Here is a 25,534-nt window from a genome sequence, read left to right on the forward strand (position 1 = left end):
TTTATATATATACATAAACTCCATTTGCAACATACTAGCTCTCCATATATCTATGGACTAAACAGCTCAAGTAAAATTGTTGTGATAAATATATTCACCCAGTAAATAACCAGTAGGTTAAATCGAAAGCTGATGGAAAGGTGTTTATGATGTTGGTTTTCATGAAGATTTGATTGATACGTGAGTAGCCTCCAGTATTATCAAGAGCTCATAATGATAAAGTGCTTTTGAATGCATGTTTTAGGGGACAACTCTTTGCTCAATTATTTCTTTACATTCCATCCTTGGAGGAACAGATCAGAACAGAATTCTGCCTTTAAAGAACTGCTCTGCCCTTTTATGGACATCATTCAGCACTTCCTTTAATTTGTTCTCCAAAAATGCAAGTTAACTTGTATCTTCTTTGTGAGACTTAACTAGCAAATTTTTTTTTATATAGGGATTGAGTCACCTGCAATTGTGTGTACTGACTGAACATTCACTTGTCTTATTCTTATCACTGCCCTTAGCTGTCTGTTCCCATCTGTCAGGGAGGCTCAAGGCTAAGTTGACCTCAGTGTCTAACCTTGACTTTGTCACTATGAACACTGAGTTATCAGAAGGATTTTCTCGTAGAATAGGAGTTATGTTTTTGAGGCTAGATCATTTCCACAATCAAATCTAATCCCATTTTGATGTCAAACCCACCAGCACATCATACATGGCACTAAATGAACTTAAGGTCCCAATCAGTAGTACTGTTCTGGAAACTACTTTGCTTCTCAGACTTAGGCAGATAGATCTTGCAAGAGTTCCATCAAGTATTACTTGTTCTTACTAGGCCTTCTACATTACCTGGTAGTGTTTGTCTCAGAATTAGATACGTACTGCCACCCCTGTATATCACTATGCTTGTAGTAACGTACTGATGTCCTAGTACGACGAACTTATCTTTACCCTCAGACAGTATTCCATTATGTCTTCCCATGGACTTTCAAGTTCCTTGACAATGGAATGACTTATTATGTTACAGACTTTTTAACTAATGTATTTTTCCTAAATAATTTCTTCACAAGAATCCCACATTAACAAATGGTCTGGCTTTCATATGCCTTACAGTAAACCCCCGTGTATTTGCAGGGTATGTGTGCCGTGCACACACACACACACACACCCGCGAATAGCTAAAGTCTGCGAATACTTAAAACCCCTCTAAAAACACTTAGAACTGCCTGTTTTGATAGTTTAAACACAAGAAAAACCCTAAAAATGTTTATACCTGAGTATTTTAATAGTTTTATCACAAAAAGTGCATTTAGTCATGAAAATTATATGAAAATACAATAACTAGTGAATATTTCTCAGTAAAAAATACCGCGAATGGGCAAATTTTCTGCGAATAATGGGTAGATACATTCCACAGAGAAATCCGCAAATCTGTGAGTCCATGAATAGTGAGACCGCGAATACGTGGGTTTTACTATCTTTACAGTATGTAGATGCATGTCCAGAATTGCCAGAATTATAGCAATCTATCTTCCTACTTCCCTCATTCCTGTTAAAGTATGTCTACTCATGTCTTTCATTCTTATTGTTATTCTTCCCTTGACCTTTGATGTAGGCAGTGTGTTAAGCCGTTGAAGAAGTGGGAAGTGGGGCTACTTGCATGGTGCAACAGAGAACTTGTCAATGGCTGTGAGGTTGTTTTTCTACCCTAGCATGTCCAGCCAAATTGTAAAATCCAGTTCAGAGCACCTAGACAAAGACTGGTTCACTAGTAATCTATGACTTTAATATTTAATCATTTTGTTTCTTGAAAATGTAGATGATTGGTGACTGGTCTTAGTCCCACATTCTCAAAACAATCTTTCCCTACTCGTGTAATTATCCTCATTCATGTTTACTATTTCTGATTGAGCCCTGTTCTTTGAGAATTAGTTTGGGGTCTTCCCTATTGGAGAGGTATAGTTCTTAAAACACGACTTGATGTTGAAATAAGGGGAGAATTGCCAAGTTTCACTAATGCCTTCACAGCTCATTTCTTTCAGGTAGAGAAGGCTTGAATTTAGCAGTAGGTAAAATTGTTAAGGAGACAGATCGGATTCGATTTATGTTCTCTGCAAGCAAAACAATTATTAATATTTGTCACATAAGTGGGGTACAGTGGGACCTTGATATATTCATTAAGGGACATTGGATCTTATGTGTACTGAAAGCTTGGTTTTTAGTTTTGGCTTTTGACTGCAGCCTGATAGCAAATAGTCAGTTAAAATAGTCAGTGAAAACAAAATGTTTGGAAGCACTAAAAATTTTCAAGGTTTTGGCCCGTACATCATGGGGTGCAGACTGTTGAATGCTTAGAATTATATAAATCCTTCATTTTATCAAAACTTTCTTGTAGTTGTGAAATATATTCCTAAGCAACACCAGGTTGATTGAAGGTTTTAGAATCTGTGCTACTTGCAGGTATCAGACTTGTTGCAGGTGCTTAAGTCTTCTATTCCAAGCCTTCTTGGTGATGCTGGAGAGCTGCCCCTGAGGTTACAGAGGCTGCTTATGAGGAAACTTGTAATTTGTTCATATGTGGAACAAATCTGCGGTCTTAACGTAAGGATAAATTCTTCCAGCACCAGCTGGGTACCAATAAAAATCATATAAAACTATGGAACAAGGAATTGGTGGCAATGGGTTTCGGCTAGTTGGATGAGAGAAGAGGCATCTGACAACCTCTTACCCATGATGCCGTGAGGTATTCAGTTTTCTTCCTTACTGCCTTTCTAGTAGGACGTGCTGTTGCCCTTCCTACCAAAGCCGGTGTTTTCTATTTCTCTTTTGCCCATGTGTTCCTGGGTTTGATTGGTTATTTTGTGATATAGTGCTATGTTTTGTGTTTGTGCTTGTTTTCTTTGAAAATGCAACCCCAAGACTCATCTAAGCCACCCAGTTATAAGTCTCAAAATGTCCTGGTGTTGGTAACTATCCTTGCTCTCGTTTTCTTGACCCCCATTGAACTTGAAGCAGATGCAGAGCTAATGCTTGTAATGTTACTAACCCTTGTTCTGAGTGTCGTTCTTGGTCTTCTGAGCAGTGGAGGGTCTTTGCCAAGAAGAGGCAGCATATGAGGAAGTTGGAGACACCATCTTGGGAAGGGTTTTCTCCTCCTTCAATGGCAGCTTCTCAGGTTTCTTCTTGTTCCACCTCTTCCTTGTCCAAAATTCTCCAGTTGCTTCATCTTATGTGGAAGATTTTACCTCTTCCCATTCTTCCAGGTCTTCACCCTTGAAAGTTTCGGGAGAGGGGTCGGGAGATAATATCTTAGCTGCCCGCCCCCCACCCCCACCCTGAGAGGGAGGAGGCAGTGCCGTCTATTTCTACTGTTTTAGGAGCTGATGTGCAGAAGATGTCGGACATTTGGCCGTCATTAGGCCTTTCATGGCTACCAACCTTGTGTGGCCTGTTGTCCCACTTCATGTCTTCTCGCGTTCCTATGTCGACCGCCATGATATTTTCCACCTCTGCAGCTCTACCCCCTCCTATGCCTAGAGCTTTGGTTCCTGTGATGCCCCATTTATCAACGGTTTACTCCGTTCAACATTGTGGGTTGACATCGGCAGTGGCTACATCTTCTCACATCCCAGTCTCATACACAATGACAGTATCTAGATCTGCGGCTCTCCCCTCACCTTTGTCTAGAGCTTCAGTTCCTTTGACGTCTCCTGCAGTCAACGGTGTACACCGTGGTGGCGAATGCTGCTCCCGCTCTGGCTCCAGACTCTCTCATTCAAGCAGTTGTAGACAGAGTTGATATTGTTTTCCCAGAAAGGTATGGACGTGTCGTGAAGAGGAAACGTCGCAGGCTTCCGTCTCCGTCTTCGTCTTCTTCGTCGTCTTCATCATCTTTGTCTGCTCGGCCCTCTCCTGTCAGAGGAAGGATTAAGGACCTTGTCCCTTCTCCTCGCAAGAAGAATCTTAAGACCGTCTCGGATTCTCCTTCTCTGTCATCTTCCGACCATGTACGTGTCTCTCCCGCTCACAGGTGTATTTCTGACGTTGAAGTCACTTCCAGTTGCCTCTAGGCCTTTGGTAGGCCCTTCCAGACAGATCTCCTCCAAGGGAAATTCTTTAGTGGTTTTGTCTTCCCCTGATCATCCTGTTCAAGTTCATAGGAAAGACGATGAAGCTCCTGTCCAGAAATACCATGACATGGGAAATCCCACACGTACCTGTACGTTTCACCCAACGTTGACTGTTGTCTTCTTGGTCACTTTTGCCTTAAGAGATGTTATCTCTTGTTGTAGCTCACACGTCCGTGCTGAAAGTCTCCATCATCCCAAAAGTCCTGTCGGTTCACATCCGTATGGGCGTTTGTCTGTCCATCATTCTTGCTCATGCTCTCCCAGGAGGGTTTGTAATAGTCGCTTCAGTTCTCGTTGTCTTGTTTTGAGACACATCTGTGATGGGGAATACGTACTTGCAGTTACTCCGGATAGGTCGGGCTTACAGCCTCGCCCTTTGTCATTGCATCATCTCTCATTCGCTATCTGCTAGGAGAGACTCTGATCATCATTCTTATTAGGTTGGCCGCGGACGTGTCGTTAGCCCTACGCGTCTGTGTAACAATACATGTCCATCACATAGAAATCGGAGATCTACCTCTTGTTCCTGTGAACGAGATGATTCCCAAAACCTACCTTCTTCATTAACAGGCATTCAAACCCCCATGAAGGTGTTAGGACCTGTAAGGGCCTATGCCCCAGTTTTAAACAAGGATGTTCCTCAGTCTTCGAGTCCAACCGATAGAATTGAAAGAGATTTATGTGGTCGGGGTAGAAGATTAAGAAAACCAGGAGTTTATTACTACATATGCTGAGGTTGTTGAGCACTGGGTGAGCTACACCATCATCTTACCTAAGATGATGGTGTGAAAGTGAGAATGAATGAGGTGAGTGGTCCCTTTTTCTTTTCTCTTTCTCCTTTTCTTGTCTACTGGTGGGTAGTGAGAAGGTTAGTCCATCACGTGCTGGAACTGGTTAGATACAGCTGAGTGAGTGGTCATTCTGTTTGAGTATATGTTATTCATACATGAATTTATTGCTCTCAGAAGCTATTCGTTCCTCTCTCTAACAAGGGAAGAGAGGAACAATAACAAACATAATTTGCGGCTAACTTAGGTTTGTTGTTTGAACAGATATAGCTCTTTAACTTCTACTTATTCAGTGTCTCTTCACATTATGTATTAGCTCTATAGCCTGTCTGTTTGATAAACTATTTATCTAACAGAGCAGAGGCATACATCTCATTCCTTTGCCTTCCCTTAGCCAGGAAGTGAGACCAGGTGTGCTGAACCTCTAGTTGGTTCATAACTTGCTTTCCTCCCACCAAAAGTGAGCCTATCCTTACATTAAGACCCAGGTCTGTTCTGCATATGAACAAATGACAAATTTTTTATTAATTTTCATTTTTCATAGCTAACAAACCTGCAGTCTTAACATATACCACCCACCCCTGCCTCCCCTCAATCTGTTTACCTGGGCTGGAAGAAACTGAATGCATCACAACACCATGGGTGAGAGGAGGTCGCCGGATGCCTCTTCTCTCATCCCATTGGCCAAACCCTGTTGCCACCAATTCTTTGTTTTACAGTTTTATATGATTTTTACTGGTTTCCATCTGGTGCTGGAAGAATTTATCCTTACGTTAAGACCCCAGGTTTGTTAGCCATGAAAAAATGCAAATTAATTTTAAAATTTTCATATTTATGGAACATTGTGCTGAACATATGAACTAGTTTTATCTTGCCAAATGGCCCAAGATTTATTGCTGGCATTGGTTATGAAGTGTCTTGTATAATATTTTGTAATTACAGGAGTTCACCTCCCATTTCAACATCAGATTTTACAGCAGAGCTGTATGGTATTTTAGATGCTGTTGAGAAAATAGCAGCTTTAAACGAGTGTGGTTTTACAGTTTTTGTGAACTGAAAATTGTATTACAGGCTCTTGCAGTTTTTTATTTCATTAAACCAATAGCTATAACAATTTGACAATAGCTTCATATTTTTGAGTGCAGAGGAGTAAGCGTAAAGTTTTGCTGGGAACCCATGCTTGTTGGTGTACATGAACATGAAGTGAACAAATTATTGATAAAATTTAGATATATGTTCTATTATGTTAGGTTTTCATAATAATGTCTAAATCTTCCTTGCTGAGTAGTAGTTTTAATGGATGGATTATGTCAAGTGATTCTTCATTACTTTAAAAATGCAATAAAGTTTCTTTTTTTCTTGTACAGGTAATTGCTTCTCAAAAGAAAAATTTCTTTCAAGAACTGAGTATGAGTTACCAACTTCTGCTACGAGTCTTCAAGTACCTGACTGCAAAAGATTTATTAGTCACGTCTTGTGTTTGTGTAATGTGGAGAGATTTGTCTTACAGTTCTGCTCTTGTAAGTAGTTTTTGTTGACAAAGCTTAAGATTTGTCTATGACTTTTGCCTTTGCTGTTTTATCTTCATTTTTCTTGATATTTTGTTAAATTACTTAACCGGTGTGTTCTTACAAATCTGTTAATGATAAAGATACCTTCAGTTGTTTGGAACACATCAGGGTGCACAAAGTGAAGCTTTTCAAAGAAAATTATTCCAGCACACATGCTTAGCCAGCTCTTCGATCGTGATATTTATTCTTCTGGGGGACCACAATACTGGTTAGATGTGTTGCTGTTCTTTCTGAACTTGCTGTGCATTCTATTTTATTTAGTGGTGTGTTACTAAAAGGATTTCTCCAAATGGAGCTAGATTATAGATAGGATACTCTGCCATCTATATCACCTGCATGCACACCTGTCCAGTACGTGATGGCTCATTCACTGTTCTTCTGCCCACTGGAAGAGGAAGGAAGACAGGAGAAAGGGAGACCCCAGTCCCTTACACACCTCCTTGCAGCCGCACACTTTAGGCAAGATGCAAATTATCCCTCAAGAGCTGGGTGAACTACATGACTTGTTGAGCATCCACCATAGGATCCAAGGAAAATGAGTCCAAGGACCTATGGGCAACATCCCAAGGTAAAAGGAGATTAATGTAATCTGCATGATTCCATTCCGCCCTAGTATTCGACCAACAGGTTCTTCCTGAATTCGATGAACAGACCGATCCCCTGGCCTTGAAAGACCTGGCCTGAAACGTATTGATGTCCACTAGGAAGTTGCGGGGTACAGTCGTTTCTCGGACAACTTGAAGCTAATGAATGAGTCGTTGGCATTGGGCTGAAAGTCTGGTCTTTATGGAGGCAACATAGACGTCATAATGTCATTGGAACCACAGGACCATAGAGGTGGAATGATAAACCTCACTGATCACCTTCAAAACATAGAATGGCAAAAGGCGTAAGCTTCCAGATGTAAATGGGTGCCAAAGATGTCTTGCTGCATTCAAGGGTATGAGGAGACAGAACAGAACAGTGCCAACTTCAATAAGTTGATAAAAGAAGGTCTATGATCAAGCTTCTTCAGGGGTTGAACGAATTTCTGGAAGTCAAGGTGCCAAGATCAACTGGCCTTCATCTCCTGACTTCAGCAAATGAATTGTTGTAATTACATCCAACTTGCTTAGGATGTGTCTGGTTGGCCACTGTACTGAATGTTCTACTGTCTACTTGTGTGCCTGCATTGTAGTAGAGTAGATGAAAGGACGCTAGGACCTCTTGTTGACCATGGCGCTACAATGGTGCCATTGCTATCACACCAAGGAGTGTCTATCTTTGGATCTTGAGACTCTTGAAAGTCTAAAAAGAACTGTGCTTAAGTTTCAAGAAAGGAAGTGTAGGAGCCTGCTGCCCTGCTCAGTGTTTCGAAGAATGAAGAATCTCTGGAGGAGGATAGTGTAACCATGGCACTACCTTGGTGTCATTGCTATCAGTGTAGTGCCTATTTGGACCCTGAGACTCCTGAAACTGTTTTAAGATCCACATAACATTTTCTCTCTCTCGGGTTGTGGATCAACTGGTAATTGCAGCAGCAGCAGCTACTACATCTCCCACCCCCTACAAGGTGAGTGTGACTGCATCAGTCAGAAGAAATGGAGCTCCTAGACACCACTTCTTGACTGAGTAGGAACCAAAAACAAGTTGTCGGAACTTAGTTTGGAAGTGCTGTTGATCTTCCGATGAATCAGGCAGAACGACGGGAAGTTGTAAACCCAAGACTTGAATCATCGATATGAAAGATGTCTCTTTCAGCATTGCTGAGAGAGATTCCCCCTTGCCACAATCTTCTCTGCCAACCTCATGTAGAGAGGTACCACCAATCAGTAGGGTCCTTGTCTCTTCACAGCTGGAGATTATCCAGTATCTCTTACAAGTGAGTGTTTTTCTCACAGAGCAGTGACTCAGATGTCTGGCTACCTCAGGAGATCTTTGTCAGCCGTGTACCAGGGCAAGTTGGCCGTCTACTGTGATTGGTGTCGTTGACGGGGTTTCTCTCCACTCGGAACCTCTGTTCAAAAGATAGTGGACTTCCTAATCTATCTCAGAACAGAGAAAGACCTCTCTTGTATCTGCTATCAAGGGCTACAGGGCTGCTTAAGGATTAGTTATCCGTCTGAAAGACATGGACATCACTTCGTCCTGGGAAATCTCTTTATGGTGTTCAGGAGCTTTGAGGGGAACTGACTTTGAAAACAGTTTTCCTCCTGGCCCTGGCTTCCTCAAAGAGAGTTGGTGAACTCCATGGTCTAGATTATGATGTTAAACACACCAGGGGTTGGGGATTGGTAGCTTTCGAATTTGTCCCAGAATTCGTGGCTGAGACTCAAAATCCCTCAGTTCACGATGACAAATTTGCCTCATTTTCCATTCCTTCCCTTAGGGATTTTGTTGACAACGATCCTCAGGAGTTACTGTTTTGCCCCGTCAGAGCACTGCGTTGTTGTCTAAGAAGGACTCATCACCTAAGACCTGGGTGTCGTAGACTTTTTGTTAGCACAGGCCGAGCCAAGAAAGAAGTGTCCAGAATATCATTTCATTTTGACTATGTGAGGTAATTAGGCAAGCCTATTCCTCGTCGTCAAGTTCCATCACCAATACCATGCATGCAAAGGCACAAGCCATCAGAGGAATAAGTTCCTCTCTGGCATGTAAGAAGAACTTGTCTGTTCATAGGATTTTGAATGCTGGTTCTTGGCTTCGTCAGACTACTTTCACTTCCTTCTACCTAAAGAACAATGCCCACATGTCCTTGGACATTTTTTCCTTGGGTCCCATGGTGGCTGCTCAACAAGTTATGTAGCTTTTCCAGTGCCCCTAGTGGGACAGTTTGTATCTTGCCTAAGATGATAGTGTGGAAGAGAGAATGAGTGAGATGACTGGCCTCTTTTCTTTCCCCTTTTTCCTTTCTTCTATACCTACGGGCAGTTTTGAAGAATGACACATCGTACACTGGAACTGGCTTGATGCAGGTGATTGTTGCAGCCATGCTGTTACAGCATTTATATGTTCCATACAACATGCAAATATGCTTCTTAGTAGCCTTTACTTCTCTCTCCAGCAAGGGGAGTGAGGAGTGGTGATAAACCAGTTGCATGGTGATAAACCAGTTGCATGTGGCTGACTTGGTTTGTTGCTTGAAGAGATATAGTTCTCTTTGACTTCCATATATGCAATGAATGTAACATGCTGCATTGTGTTTTACCCAGTGGACTGGGTGTTAGATACCCACTTATCTAACAACTCAGAGGCTTAGGTCCTTTTCCTTAGAACCCTGATTTCCCTGATTTCTAGGAAGAGTGATCAGGTGTGCCAAACCTTCAGTCAGTTCAGGATTCTCATACCTCCCTCCAAGTGTGAGTCTGTCCTAATATTAAGACACAAAGGTTTGTTCCGTGTATGAACAAATGACAAATTTTTAATTAATTTGTATTTTTCTTGGCTAACAAACCTAAGATCTTAACATTGACTGCCCACCTCTAGCCATCCGTCTAATGTCTTATCCTGGGTTGGAAGAAAGCCGGAATGCGTCACGAGGTTCTAGCTGGGTCTCTAACTGCTTCCACCTCATCTGTACATCAGATGCTAGATGCCACAGATTCCTTGCATATATGATTTTTTATTGTTTTTAAACCAGTTTCCAGCTGGCCCCAGAAGATTTATCCTAATGTTAAGACCTCAGGTTTGTTAGCTATGAAAAATACAAATTAATTAAAAATTTGTCATTTTTGCTTATTGTTTTTGTGCTGATACTGTAACACTTCATTTTTCTTGAGCCATTTATTTCTTGTTTGCCTCTATTACCGTAATGTGTAACTTTTGCCGTAGATTGTTTCTTCGTGTAATATGGGATTTGGTTTATGTTTTAATATTGTAAGTGTTTTTGTATTTTATTTGTATTGTCATTAAATCTTAATACACATGAGCTGGCAAGGATAGCAATTCTTGCAGCACTATATATTAACCTTTGAGAAGACTCCCAGTTGCTGTGCCATTCTTATATGGGCCAGCAGTCTTCTCCCACCCAATTTGCATAGTTTGGTCATTTTTCAGGCTCTTCCTTACCCCAGATTTTGTTGCTAAAACACAGTCTTTGTGGTATCCCTGCTTTGCTTGTGATTTCTCATAGTGAGGACACTCCAGTGTCCCATTGCAATAGTTAAACAAATTCAAGAATTCTGCTCCCCAAGATATTTTTCGTGAGGGCAGCAGAAAGAAAACCTCTGGAAACATGGTCGCTTTTCATATCCTTCAGGTAGTCACCAGGGCTTACATGGAAATGTTGAATATTGAATTGTCATAATTCTCTGGCCTTTAAACAACTTTCCTCCATTCTTTTTCCATTCTTCTTTACAAAATTCTTTTTGAAAGGAGGATGTCATAAGCATTTGGGTCTGATTGTCATATATGGTCATGTAGCTGACATGGAGGGAGGGAACATGTAGCAAGTTTCATCTACATCATTGTAATTTCTTTGAATGCCAGTTCCTCAAGAATTCACGATTCTTGGCTATCTGGGGTACCTGTTTTCACTCTTCATGTTGGTGTGAGTATTCATTTACTTCCTTAAGCAGTTTACATGCCAGATACATGCACAGTCTGCCCCCTGGATTCACAGGCTCATGATTCGCGGACTCATCTGTTCTCAGATTTCTCTGTGGAACAGTTACACATTATTCGCGGAAAATTCGCCTATTCACGATATTTTTCATAGAGAAATATTCACAAATTACTGTATTTTCATATCATTTTCATGACTAAATGCACTTTCTCTATTTTCATATCATTTTCGTGACTAAATACACTTTCTGTGATAAAACTATTAAAATATTCAGGTATAGGCATTTTTAGAGGGGGTTTTGTTGTTTTGAACTATCAAAATAGGCAGTTATAAGCATTTCTATAGGGGTTTTAAGTATTTGCTGATTTTAGCTATTCGTTTGGGTTAGTGGTGCACATCCCCCACGGATACCAGGGGTCAACTGTACTTGTTCTGCATGCTCTTACCATTCATGACTAGAGTTCCTGGTGATTTGACATCTGATCCTTTTTATCTTTAATCCTTAAGGTGTTTCACTGAAAATTAGGGATCCTTTGTCTTTTGTCCTAAATTGTTATTTATACAATATATTATTGTTTGGGTTGTGATACAACAAACTAGTTTTATTAAAAGAAATGTGTTTCTCATCTAAACATTAATAATTGAGTGACTTCTTCAATCCTTTCCCATGCTCTTGCTTTGAATCTTTTGGCACACCAAGTAAAAGTGAAGCAGGTGCCATGCATAGGACTGAGCATGCTCAGTAGGGGCCTCTCAATTTTCACTGATGTAGGTATGTTTGACTGCAAATTCCTCTTCCATAGAAATAAGTCAGTACAGTGAAACCAGAATTTACAAGCAGGCCATCTGATAAGTAACAGTGTCTGATCTAACTTTATCAGTAGAGTATGCATTTTAAACTGTCAAATTTCACACCACCTATACTATTTGACATTATTTCTTGGTCATTCATTACAACACTGAATGGTCTTTTTGTCCCCTGGTCTTGGGCTTTGGCGCTAAGTGACAAAACTTGACCCATTCACACTTAGTTCAACTGCTTCTCTGGGTGGGTATTGAGCTTCTGTAAAATGAGAGGTTTGTGTTTATAGTCCTTAACAATCAATTTATATTGTGTTACGAGCGTTTTGCTGGAAGATTTAAGATTATATAATTTTTAGTCCTGTTTTAATAACCACGATAGTTTTATCATAATAACCACTACAGTTTTATTACTAAAACTGTAGTGGTTATTATGCCTTAGAATAAAAAAAATGTATAGTATTTGTTTAATCCTTTTGAACTGTTAAAACATTGTTTTACCATTTATTGTTCTTTAATAATCAAGCAAAAAATCAGATTTTTACAGTTACTGGTGTTCCAGTTCTTACATTTTTAACTCCTGATTTTTATTTCAGTGGAACACATTAAGGTTACGGAACATATGCGTCAGAAACTGGAGTTTACTTGCTATGTTTCTTGAAAGAAGAAATACAAGAAATATTGACCTTCGTAAAATGGTATTCAGAATAAATTCCTCAGCTGCAGATCAAGAGGTAATTCTTAATATATGATAACTTATTGTAAGTCTGTGCAACAAAAATTTGTCGTGCCTTTTTATTATTTAAGTAATTTGTATTGTAATGAACTCGGCTTAAACAGCGTATAGATAATGTGTTATTAAGGTGACAGCCCTTTTATTTATGCTCTCTCTCTCTCTCTCTCTGCAAATATGTTGATTAGGTTTTCATGTTAAGCAGTTTTTATTCTTGTGACTTAGATAGACAATTAGACATACTCGTACACAGTGCATTTTGAAGATTATTAGAAATTAATGTAAGTTTTACTCATGATTGATGGTTGCAATGTCTGAATAACAGTATTCTAAGACTAGTGGAATTTGGTTTCACTGATAGCTTTTTTTTTATATAATTCTGATGAATTTGATATTCATCTCCTTTGTAAATCCTTAGAATTAACCGATTATTCCCCCCCCCCATATCTGTGTAAAAAAGTTAAGTATATCTTAGTTTAACCAGACCACTGAGCTGGTTAACAGCTCTCATAGGGCTGGCCCGAAGGATTAGACTTATTTTTACGTGGCTAAGAACCTACTGGTTACCTAGCAACTGGACCTACAGCTTATTGTGGAATCCGAACCACATTATGACGAGAAATGAATTTCTATCACCAGAAATAAATTCCTCTAATTCCTGTGTAGCCAACAAAGATACTGAACCAGTATCTTCAGCATAATTATCTTGAATAAGGTCATCAGCAAGATTATTAAAAATGTGCTACTAGAAATTTGTAATTCTCAGTGACTAGAAGTGCTTTAGATGCCCTGCAAAATTATTTTTAGAAAAATTCGTACGTTCAGTAAATCTAATTTTTATTCTATAGATTGTTTGGAACTTTATAAATGTTAAAATGTGTTGGGTCCCTAAGCCAGTATAAATGTTAAAATGTGTTGGGTCCCTAAACATGCTGGCATTATAGGAAGTGAAGATGCTGATAGAGCAACCAAAGCTATGGTCAGTGCAGCTAGATCAAATATGCCTGTTCCTCTTAGGAATGTGTCTGATCTCTAAAACCCATCATCTTTAGTTTATGGGAAGCTTATGGAATAATGAAGTGAATCAGAAATAACAATCTAAACTGAATAAACCAAGTGACAGAGAGTGGTGGCCTTATATCCAAAAAGAATGTTAGATTGAAGTAATATTATCCTGCCTTCGAGTAACTCATGCTCGTCTGATGTGTGGGTATTTGATGGATAGGACACATGACAAAATCCCCAAATGCACAGAATTTAGAACAACACTTGTAATCAAACATATCTTTATTGATTGTCCAGCTTTCAACCAGCTGCATATATTTTATCAGAATTCTCATCTTTTTCAGTTTATCCAATTAGTAAATTTTAAAGAAATTACATTACTGTCTATTAACCCTTTCGCTGTGAGCCTGTTATCGCTGCTAGTGACGAGACCACTGTACTGCCAATCATGTAACTGCCTTATTGTCTCCTTTTTTATATTTGTATTTCGATTCTTTGTTATTTTCATTACTGTTATAATATTACGCTGTTTTATTATAGTAGAGTGATGAAATGTGCAAATGACAATTACTGAATTATGTGGCATATATTGGCAATTCATTTCAGTGTGATAACTCTCAAAGTATGAAGTAATGCCGTTTTCATTATTCAGTTTTAAAATCTTTATTACAAATCTGAACGTTTGCTCTTGGCCAAAAATTTCATCTGGAAAAACTCTCAAAAAGTAATCAAAAATAGACTTCGCATTCTGTTGAAATGTAAATTTATTCTCTCGTGTAACAGTTTCAGAACACTGATCTTTTTATGAACTGAATATTCAATGGCCCTCTATTCACAAATTGTATCATGCCTTCTTTGTTTACTCACACCACCGGTGGTGCATGACAAATCTGTTTCCTCCTCACATTTAATCTGATCCATGATCAATTCTGATAAAACCTACAGTCAAAAAATTATCTAAGGTAGGTTTGTCTATAACTGATATAATAAACATAGCCATATTCATTGCTATCAGTACTATCTGATAGTTCAGGTCTACTACTATCATCTTAATTTCCAAATAAAAACTTCAGCACTACTTTATCATCGAGAGAAAGCTCATCCCTCCTTAGCATTTTGACGGTTAATAAGTCTAGTCCTTGTCCTGAGATTATCCTGTTAGTTGGAAATCAAATGTTGCTATTTGCCACTAGAATATAAACAAAAGCTCCTTACAATGACAAGGGGAAATGCAAAATCTGTTACAAGTCTCCTAACTAGAACCCAAAGAATGATGGCTGAGATCAGTCCCACGTCATGGATGAGACCTTTTGATGACTGAGGAGATCAGTCCCACGCAGAGAAAGGGTTTATATGATCCAATAAAATTCTTAACACACAACCTGCATTTATGTTACTTGATGATTTTTTAAAGGTTTTTTGGTTTGCTGGTATGTCAGCTTCAGGAAAAAATTTTCAAATAATAAATCAGTGAACTCAGAAAAACAAAGTATTTTTAAAATACATAAAATGAAAATCTACAATAATCAGTTTGCTGTATCAGCATTGAGACAAGCAAATACTAGTAGCACAATAACGAAAACAAACCTAGGCAGTGCTTCCAAGTTGAATTGTCATGTTGTTATTCTAAACCCACATATTATGTTTGGTGACGAGTTATTCTAAACCCACACGCTATGTTTGGTGACAATACAAATAGTACTCCAGTAGGGTCAAACACTGACTCATGGAACTGGGATATTTTAGTGTAGGGGCAATCATACTTGTAGCCTATGTATAAACCTTGGGAGTAAACCAACCATATCTACAAACTGTAAAAGAAAAATAGAGACTGTATGAGGTTAACAGGATCTAAATCTCACTTAGCCACCCACAAAACATCTTGGTAAGATGGCTGAAAGCCGTGTGGACCTATTTATTTTTATGTTTACATTTATTTTCCAAAATTTTGCTAGTCAAAAGTGGGGTACGTCTTCAAGCCAGGGGCATCTTTGACAGTGTAAAATACAGTAACTACAGTATCACTTGGGAGGCATATAATCAGTAGATTATATTTTATCACAAGGATAGGTAAATTTGGTGTGAATGTTCTTCCAAATAAAATTCCTTTTAAAACACGGCTATTTTTAAGCAAAAGTAATTGCATGTCTTACCCTAGAAAATGCATTATAAATAAGCTTATTTGTTATGTACAGAAAATTTCTACAGTGAAACAAGATCCTTTTAGGGATGCAGGAGTCATCTTCTCAGTGAACAGTTGAATTGTTAGCTGCATTATAGCATGTATAAATTTACTACAGAAACGAATTGTGAGGTGTAGATGGAGGTTTAATTTTGACACCCATTCAAGTAAAATGCCAATAAACTAAGCATGAGTGCAGCATAACTAACCGTTGAAAGTGCCAGAATACAAGCTTTTATCAGTACTAGTGGCTGGCAGTAGTACATAGTTTTTTCTTGGGAATCTAAGGAATGATACTCAGTGTGAAAGCTCTTGCATACTGCCCAAATCCATGACCTTGGAATGATGGCTGTGACATTCATTGTTGCGATTGAGTCTCCCCTTTTCTGGGAGAGGGCGAATGTGATATTTACAAATTTCAATTTTCGAAGGACACTGTCTTAACCTCATGCTTGGAATATTTCTCATTGTGTATCTGGGAGAGATCAGGTATAATTCTTAAGATCAGTCCCAGGTACTTGCATGCTACGTACAAATCTCTCTGCCAGTTAGAGTTTATTAGCTGCTTGATCCTTTCCACCTAATTAGAGATTCAGGCTGGTTATAAGTGTTTGGTTTATGATGAAACAAATACAATTTTTTCTTCAAAATCTGGGATTGACCCACATTTATGCAGTACTATTTACTTTATTTCATTTTGAGAGGGGCTGAAGTATCTGGTGTAGTATCATGTTTACAAAATGGCAAGTTGTAAGTAAAAGGTTGTTATAAAAAAAGTCTTTCAGTATACAGTAATAATTTTGTAAAAAATAAGTTTGCATTGATGATTGACTAAAATGTTTTGTATTTGTAATTTTGAGCTTTTTTTTTTAATTCAAGCTGATATTCATGCATATAATTTTTTCCAGGAATGCTCAAAAGCAGACTCTTCATTTGATTCACCTACTTCTGTTCGAAATCCTTATTCCTCAAAAAATATAAGACATTCAGAGGAAAGCTACACAACAGAAGACAAAGATGATCTTGAGGATGAAGATGCGCCTCATGATAATCAGCCCATGGATTTGTCTTCATACTCCTCAAAGAGAGTAGTGTCTCCTGTTAAAGAAGCTTCTGTTAGTCCTGAGAAAACATTTTCTGAAAATGCTGAAGGTGAAATTGTTTCTAGTTGTGCAAAGCAAGATAGTGTGGTGCCTATTAAAGGGGATTCTGAAAGACCTTCAGTAGATGCTGCTGGGGCTTCCCTTAAAAATACTGAACTACACACCAAAGAAGGCTCTGCGAAAGCCGGTGAAAGTAATGTTGAAAATTTGTCTGTAAGTTGTACTAAAGAAGGTTCTCTTCCTGCTACTGGTTTAACTACAACTATAGACAGTGATGTTACAAAGAGAAAAGATGTTAAAGAAACTGATAAAGATAATTCAAAAAACCAAAGTACAGTTGACAATAAAGGTGATAACCCCTCAGGTAATAGTAAGTTAAGATCTGAAGAGAACGTCATAAACATTTCTTCTTGTAGTGAGGAAGAGCCAATGGAGATTGACGAAGGTATACCCATAGATAATACAGAAGTTACCAATAAAGTAAGCAGAAATGTTAAGGAAGTCCAGGAAAAAGGAAGTGGTAAGCAGCAGGTGCGTGTAGACAAACTGCCTTACAAGAGCACTCCTATTGCTTCTGATTGCATAAGTGAAAGGATTCGACAGAAAAGGGAAGGAAAAATTATAGTGGCTGCCGTCACAGAGGATGATAACATTGGTATGGGAATAGCTTTTGATTTTTTATGTAGTTTTTATCTGTCTAAAAGCGTGAAAGTTCCTACACTAATGCAATCCTTAGTGTTAAAAGTGCACTTATCCTTGAAAGTGTAGAAATAGACTGCTCAAAATTAATGTAACTGTTGGGGTATTGATGTTGGAATTGTGGAATGATGAACCATTTTCCCAGTTTCAGTGTTATCAGGATTTGTTTCTGCCGGTACTAACCTTGATTTCATGTGATTTTTCTTAATTTCTTTTTTAAGTTTCATTTTAAGTGATGATAAAGTCATTGTAGATATCTTACTCCATGCATTGTTGAATTTCATCATTATATCACCTTAACACCATGTGCTACAAAAGACTTCTCTGAAATTCTATATTGTTTTGTTTTTCCACAAATCTCCACTCATCTTCTGTCTCTTGTCTTATAGTTCTCACTTGATGAAGGGGAAACTTCAGCTTCTTCTTCCAAATAAGCGGTCTTAGAATTTTCTCTTTGTCACCTTGCAGAGGTGAGACTCTGAGTCAAGCATTCTTATGGAGGAACCAACGACAGTGCTCATAGTTTTATTGTAACCTTTAGGATGTTTGTCTTTTAGACATTCTTAGGAAAATTGGGAGGCATTTTGTTTTTGTAACCTTTAGATTCAGCTACTTCAGCTTGACTTCTGTTAGAAGGTCTGTCATGGTTCCTTTAGTTTTCCACCTTGTTCTTCTCCCAAGGTAATGGGGCAGATAAAAACAACAAACTGTGTGCTTGATGCTGCTCCCTCAGTCCTTTTGTCAGGGTGCTGTGCCTACCACTACCTCACTTTGGTGCTGGCCAACTGGAGGGCAGTCTTGGCATCTACCCCGTGGAACTTGCATCGTTTAGTGACCTATTCTTCTTTTTGGTGAGTTGGATGGCCTGAATCCTCATTATTTTAACTCACAGCGTCCTTAGTTGCATCTACTCACATTCTGGTGGAACTTCAATTTAGATCTCAAGGAAAGGAACCCAGCTTACAAGGTTTCTTTGTCATTTATCTGCAGAGGATACGGTCTTGGTCTCTTGTTCCCTGGCCTTGTGGTGATCCTCAAGTCTTCATAATATTCTAGCTTCTTTTGGTCTAGTTTGCATCCTGTGTTAGGTTAATAGTTGGGCTTAGATTGGAGAAGAGACCATTGGATGCCGGGTCTCTTCCCCTCCTTCATGCCCTTCCTAGTTACAGAGAGCCCAACCTATTCTTGAGGTGGTCTGACAGATGCAGAATAGTTATGTAACTGAGTATCTTTCAGACTCTCTAGGTCTAACAATGTGTTCTCTCCATCCTCTCTTCAAAATTTGGTGAGGGCATGTGTAGAACACTATCATTCATCTTTGCATGATTATGTTGCTACCTACCAACTTTATTTCCACTTTCTCTTAATGAGAAAACAAGGATTCCTCAAACCTTTTCTAGATTATGGTTCAGTGTGATAAACCAAACAGTGGCATAGGGCCATATCAGCCTTTTACTCTAGATACAAGGCTGTATATGTCACAGGAGTCAGCCTTCACCTGTTTATAGACTAGACTGGGAAGCTGTCATTTCTGGGTTATGATGGACTTTCCCCCCGAGTCTTTCAGTGCTGGCTCAGATTGTTTGGAACTTTTCAGAGGTTCATAAGCTCATGTTCCTATTTTTTGGATCAGTGCCAATCATGTTCTGTTAGGCAAAACCACTTACCACCTTAATGAAAATGAAGGTTTGTATCCCTGTTGGAGCAAAATGCAAATTAAGGATGATTTGCATTATTTTAGGTTTACAATTCTGAAGTCTTTTATCATAATCCCACCTCTAATAATCCTCAGATTTGTCTCAGTTTTACAAAGGAAAGGAGGTGTAGTTATTCTGGTAGGTATGTGATTCCCCCACCCCTCATCTGCAGCCAACAGCTATCTACTGTTCATGACTGGACCAGTTTTCTCTGAAGTTATATCCATATAAAATACTTAAGTTTGTATATCTAGGAAAAATGCAAATTAATCTAATTTATGGTATCTACTACCATTCTGACTAATTGCTTCTCTCTTCTTGTCATAAAAATACCAAGTCATCTCTTACCTAATGGGAAAGTAATGTTGGCACTCTAGAATTAGTATCTCTGAATTTTATTGTCCAGTGCGTATTGTTGTATGGTACGTCTTATGACGAAAAAATAAATATGTACTGGCAGATCATGGGACATCTTGAAGTAAAATGGATATGTAAAAAGGCAGTCAGTTCTTGGTGTCGTTTATTTTATGGAATTTTGAAAGATAACATGCTCTTCCTATAATATTTTATAACATTCCTAAAATGTCCTGACTGTTATGATGATGTAATTATTTATTTTCTTCTCTGTCAGCTACGAAAAAGATGGAGATGGACACATGGCGTCATATTTGTGAGGCTTTAGGAACTGTAAGGTGCTTGAGATCTGTTGTTCTCCCTCCTTGTATGCCTGAGGTGCTGCATCTGATGCTCAGCAACTGCAAAAACATTACCTCGGTTACAGCAGCAGATATAATTTCATCCTCAGATGTTGAGTAAGTCCCACATTTTTCCAAAAAATTATTTAATATTCTCATATTTGAACATATCACCATGTGTTTTGTGTGCCAGCATATAAAGATAACCCTTGTACTACAGGCACTGGTTGGTCGTCAGTTTACATGAGTTCTAGATTGTTAGCCATAAAGTGGCCACTATGAAGGCTGATTGCATGCATAAATTGTCCATTGTACAGTACATAGTAGCTCATCATAGTCTGCTTTACTGCTCTCTTACTGTCCTGTATGCATGTTTAAAGAGGATAAAGTTCTTTTTCCTCCTCGTTTCAAAGCATATTTGTTATTGATATTTTTAAAAATATATAGTGGGATGATTTATCCTGCAGAATATATCTTAGAAAACAAAAATTTTGTTTTATTACCAAGTTATCTTAACTGATCTAGTCATCCCAAGCTATCTCAGACATTAAAAAAGTGAGATGGAAATAACATAAACCAAGTTTTTCTTTATTTATCTACTGAATTTTATAGTAGGACAGAAATAATACTTAAAAGTTGGATTCTGAAGATTTTAGAAGTGATGCTTGAAATCTATGAAATGGAAAATGAAATGAAGCTTGTTTGGAGTGACTAATGGTCATGCATTAAAAAAGTTGCAATCTGTTTGTATAGATGATTAGATTCTTGGCAGAAATATTTTGTATTCTTGTTTTCACAAAAGAAGGAAGTATCCATTACATTTACAACTCATCATACTGAATAGAATATTTTTTGTTATGTAGTTAATGAATGTGATTCACTTACTAGAATTTTATATAATAAAAATATATGTAATACAGTAGATATAAATATGGAATTCATCTTCGACAAAAATGTATTTCTTTGTGTGATGTATCCTGAAACAAGGAGATACTCATAGAGTATTATCTAGTACTTTCTCATCATACTTTTTCCATTGAATTTTTTTCTCTGCTACAAAGTACGCACTTGTCTTGTGGGATTGCTTTTTCTTTGTAGTTGACAAAATTTCTAGGAAATTTGTCTCTTGTTAGACAACATGAATAAATTACAGTGCATGGCTGTCCAGATTTTGGCTTCATTTTAGGTAAATGGCACGTCTTGATTGTCTCTGTGGTTTGAAGATGTTTTAGAACTGTTTTACTTCTTGCCAGTTTTCTGTACTTAATGTATTAGTTCCACAAGGCCATATCAATACAGTAATATGGAAGATTATCTTCATGTGATAACTCTCCCTTTCTCATGAGGGAATGATCATATGAAAAATGCAGATCTACCATGTCTACTCCACTCAACTTTCTTCATTTCTTTTTTTTTTTTTTTTTTGTAAGGCATAACATCTTTTTTTGTTTTGTTTTTTCTTTTATAAACCATCATACCACTTTTCTTTAGTTCTTTTGAAAGCTGTCATACCATGTTTCTTCACTTCTTTTGTGAGCCATACACTTACCTTTCCTTATTTCTCTTGTGGAACCTGTCATGCCAGCTTTCACCCATTCCTTTTCTTTTATAAGCTTTCTTACCAGCTTTGTCAGTAATTCCTCTTTTTATGCCATCACACCACCTTTTTTTAGGTTCTTTGCTTTTCTTAAGCCATCTTACTACCATTCTTCAGTTCATTTTCTTTTTAGTCATCCTACCTCCTTTTTTGAGTTCTTTTTCCTCTTAAAAACATCTTCCCACCTTTCTTCAGTTCTTTTTCCTTTGTGAGCCATCTTACCGCCCATCTTCAGTTCTTTTTCCTTTAATAAGTCATCTTACCACCTTTCTTCAATTCTTCATCTTCTGTAAGCCATTGTAACACCTTTCTTCAGTTTTTTTGAAGCCATCATAACTTATTTCTTCAGTTCTTCTTTTTTTTCAGTCACCTTACCTCCTTTTGTGGGGGGGGGGTCATCATAACACCATTTTTTCTTTTACTGTATTTGTTTGTAAGCCATGACACCTCCTTTTTTCCAGTTCGTTTTCTTTTGTAAGCCTTCATGCAACCTTTCTTCACTTCTTCCTTTGTAAGCTATCACACTAGCTTCCCTAATTTTTTTTTTTTTGTAAGTCATTGCACCAACTTTCTTGACCTCTTTTTCTTTTGTGAGTCATCCCACCACCTTTCTTCAGTTATTTTTCTTGTGTAAGCCATCATACTACTTCCATGTCTTCTTTTGTAACCCATTATACCACCTTTCATTAGCTTTTCTTTTGTAAGTTACAGTATTTTATCACCCATTTTTCAGTTCTTTATCTTTTATAATCATCACACCAACTGTGACCATTTTTTCCTTTGTAAGTCATCACACCACTTTTCAGTTTTTTTCAAGCCATCATAACACCTTTTTCAGTTCTTGTTCTTCTTACAATGTGGGCTGTATATGTTTGATGGGATTATCATAAAATAAGTGAAGTTTTCCTAACATAAAGCATTTTTTTTTTTTCATCCAAAACCATCAGGCATTATACTATGTGCCACTTGCCATCTCCTAATTCTTACTTAGAAACAAATGGTATTGTGGCAAATGCAACAAATGTCTCATTTCACCATCCAAGAAATCAGCATGCCGCTGTCAACTCTTCACTTTCACTAAGTGAATTTGGTTGTTTGACCTCATGCCATAATATGGTGCATACTCAACCATGCATTTACTAATCATACTATAGAACTTAACCAGATTCATCATTTGTTTCCAGACCTGAACAAGTGATTGAGCATAATCAGCTAGCACATTTAATCAGGAAACATATGAGGATATACCTAGAGCTATAACTTTTTCAGTGAGGGTAAAGTGGAAGTACTGCTGGGTTGCAGCTGAATAAGAATATCTCATTAGTAAATACAGTAAAAATAAGTGACTTGTATAAAGACCAAACTTCTCTACACAGCAGCAACATGTGCCCTTTCACAAGTGAAGAAAGTTTGACTACAAATTGTTACAATGCATGATTGAAATGCTATGGGAAGATCATATCACTGACAAAGTTGTTGAGAAGTGTGTTGTTTTGAGGCTGGAAAATAGACCCAGATCTCAAAGACTGCAGTTGTTTCAGGCATGTGATGGGAAAGAGAGAGGCATGTATGGTTTTAAAAGTAGTTGTATGGGAGAAGTAGAAAATCATTGAAAATGGCATGGAGGAAGACCGGGATCAGATAGGACATTGGGCAAGAAGTACACAGGTTAGAAGGTTTGGTTGAGAACTCATTTAACTTGTAGGACCATGAAAGAAAAAACTTATTGTAAAAATTTTATTAAAAACGATTGTAAAAATTTTATTGAAAATGACTATATCAGTGATACAGTAAGTAAACTGTTTGTTTGTAAAGAATGTAATGAAATTTGTATTACTCATAGGGTAGGTGGTGCCATCAGTGCATTTACATGTTGCACTGTTGGTATGACTAAAGGATATTTGCAGTATTCCTTCAGCCCCCAGTTGCTTCCACTTTTTAACCTTTTATGTCACTTCCATTCATATTTCCTTTCTTCTATCTTGCTGTCCAACTTCTTTGACAATTATATCTCTCTACAGTTATGGGATTTTCTCAAGAAGTTTCACCTTTCAGTAGATTTTTGTGCTTCATCTCCTATATTTTCTGGATCATTTTATCTTGCTGTACAACCACTCCAGCTCCCATTTTTCACTGTCTTCAGGCTGAATGGCCAAAATTGCCCCAGTGCTTGCCTTGTCAACCTAAATTTCATAAAATCAAATCTAATTAGATTGTGTCTAGGCTTTATGAGTTCATCACACATTAGTAAACAAGCCTGGTAGTTGCATGCCATGCAGATAAAACCATTTGAGCTTTCCCTGGAAATCTGTGCTTCATGATCAAATTGAAATTATTAATATTTAATTTAATATATGTAACGTGTAATGTCAAAAAAAGATCAATTTATTTTCTTTTAGGTAGTTTGTTTATCAACTGATGGTGTATATTTTAAGAAATGTCAGACTATATATGTTATTTCCTATATATGAAAATGCATATGCTATTTTAATGAGCAAAAGTACAAGGAAACGTGACTTCCTATCGTACATATACTTTAATCAAAATCAACAAGAAATGAAATGTAATTAATTAATCAATCAAAAAATTTTGTTAAATCTGGTTAAAACTGCAAAGTTCAAGGCTTGGTGTAAATTTGTTTCAGATTTGATCCTGCTTATTTTATGGAAGCTCCAAGACTAAAGGAGATCAGAATAGGATCAGCTCAGGGTCTCTCCTTCACCACAAATTTCAATTTTATCAAATTGCAAGAACTGAAAGTATTGGTAAGTATTGGTTTGTTGTTTTATGAAGAAATTGTTGCTGTATTGTAGATTTCTAAATGTTATGTCACATTCAATTAAGTAAGTTGTGATAGTCACATTCAGTCAACCGATTGATAAGATGGTTGCCATACCTCATGGATAGAAGAATTTCATCCATTTGAAAAGCATGTTGAAAGAAACCTCTTCCTTTGTTTTTGCTGCTTTTGTAATACATTTCCTTTATACTGTATATATTGCAGGCAATGACATTGTTAAAAGTAAAACATTATTTTAAAAGGCTAAATGGCATATGATATATTCTCCCCACCCTTAACCTGTCAAGTAGCATCAGCAACATACCCAGTCACCTACCTCTTATGTCACACCACCTTCAATTTTGTTTCAGGTTGTAAAGGGTTATGTTGGTAGCTGCTGGCCATATTTAGGTACAAACCTAACTTCCCTCCATCTTGGTCCATGTCACAATTTCACCCATCAAACATGGATGAATATTGGCAGTATGAAAAGTAAGTGTTTTATGTGTTAATCATATTTAGTGTTGGCAAGTGGCTGAATTCCGGCATTTTTTTATATAGTGTTTGTTCATTACAACCTCATTAACCATATATTGCCTCTCCTCCTTAGTCCAATTGCACCAACTTGTTCAAGTCAAGATCCTAATACCCTCACCGTGCATGCCCAGTCCTCCTTTGATGCTGTAGTATGTTGCTTTCTAGGATTTCACTTCCAAGTGATTTATATTCATTTGTTCTTTATAATTTTTTTAACATAAATAGCCTTATTTTTTAGTGATTTTGGACCTACAAAGAGTTTTAATAGTTTTTCCCTTTCCAGGCTGGGGGGAGGGTTGTCACTTGCCACCAAGAGTTTCTCTGAGTACTGTTTTCTGTTCTTCCTTCGTATCTGGGGATTGTTTGTTGAACAATAATTTTTTTTCCTTTCACTAAGGGTTCCTTCAGTAGTAAGGTTCAGTAATGGTACTAAGTAATTAATTTTTTTTGGTATATACACAGTTGCTTTTCTTGCTTGTTTTGCAATAATGGGTTACCTTTGACCCCCTGTTTTCTGTTCGCAGCCTTATATACCACAGTGCATCTTATTGCATGTAATTTTTTTTTATGTTAGTTGAAGATTGATCCTTTTATTAATGCAGTGAGTTTTTTTAATATTAATCCCCTTTACTTATGTTTCTGTATTTGTTGGAATTTTCCTTGGTGATTTTCATCCTTCCTCCTTG

The 25,534-nt window shown here is 37.7% G+C and overlaps 1 protein-coding gene across 3 annotated transcripts in view; it reads left to right on the forward strand.

The window, feature by feature from the left end:
- The window catches only part of LOC136848741 (uncharacterized), a 115,278-nt gene that overhangs the window by 72,576 nt on the left and 17,168 nt on the right, over positions 1–25,534 (forward strand). For all 3 annotated transcript variants that reach the window (XM_067121292.1, XM_067121291.1, XM_067121293.1), the window contains 6 exons: positions 6,271–6,423; positions 12,418–12,555; positions 16,650–17,499; positions 19,872–20,052; positions 24,177–24,297; positions 24,683–24,803. In XM_067121292.1, the coding sequence (XP_066977393.1) occupies positions 6,271–6,423; positions 12,418–12,555; positions 16,650–17,499; positions 19,872–20,052; positions 24,177–24,297; positions 24,683–24,803 (1,564 nt within the window). The remainder of the gene's footprint in view (positions 1–6,270; positions 6,424–12,417; positions 12,556–16,649; positions 17,500–19,871; positions 20,053–24,176; positions 24,298–24,682; positions 24,804–25,534) is intronic.

The sequence above is a fragment of the Macrobrachium rosenbergii genome, chromosome 19, assembly GCF_040412425.1.
Source record: "Macrobrachium rosenbergii isolate ZJJX-2024 chromosome 19, ASM4041242v1, whole genome shotgun sequence".
NCBI lineage: Eukaryota > Metazoa > Arthropoda > Malacostraca > Decapoda > Palaemonidae > Macrobrachium > Macrobrachium rosenbergii.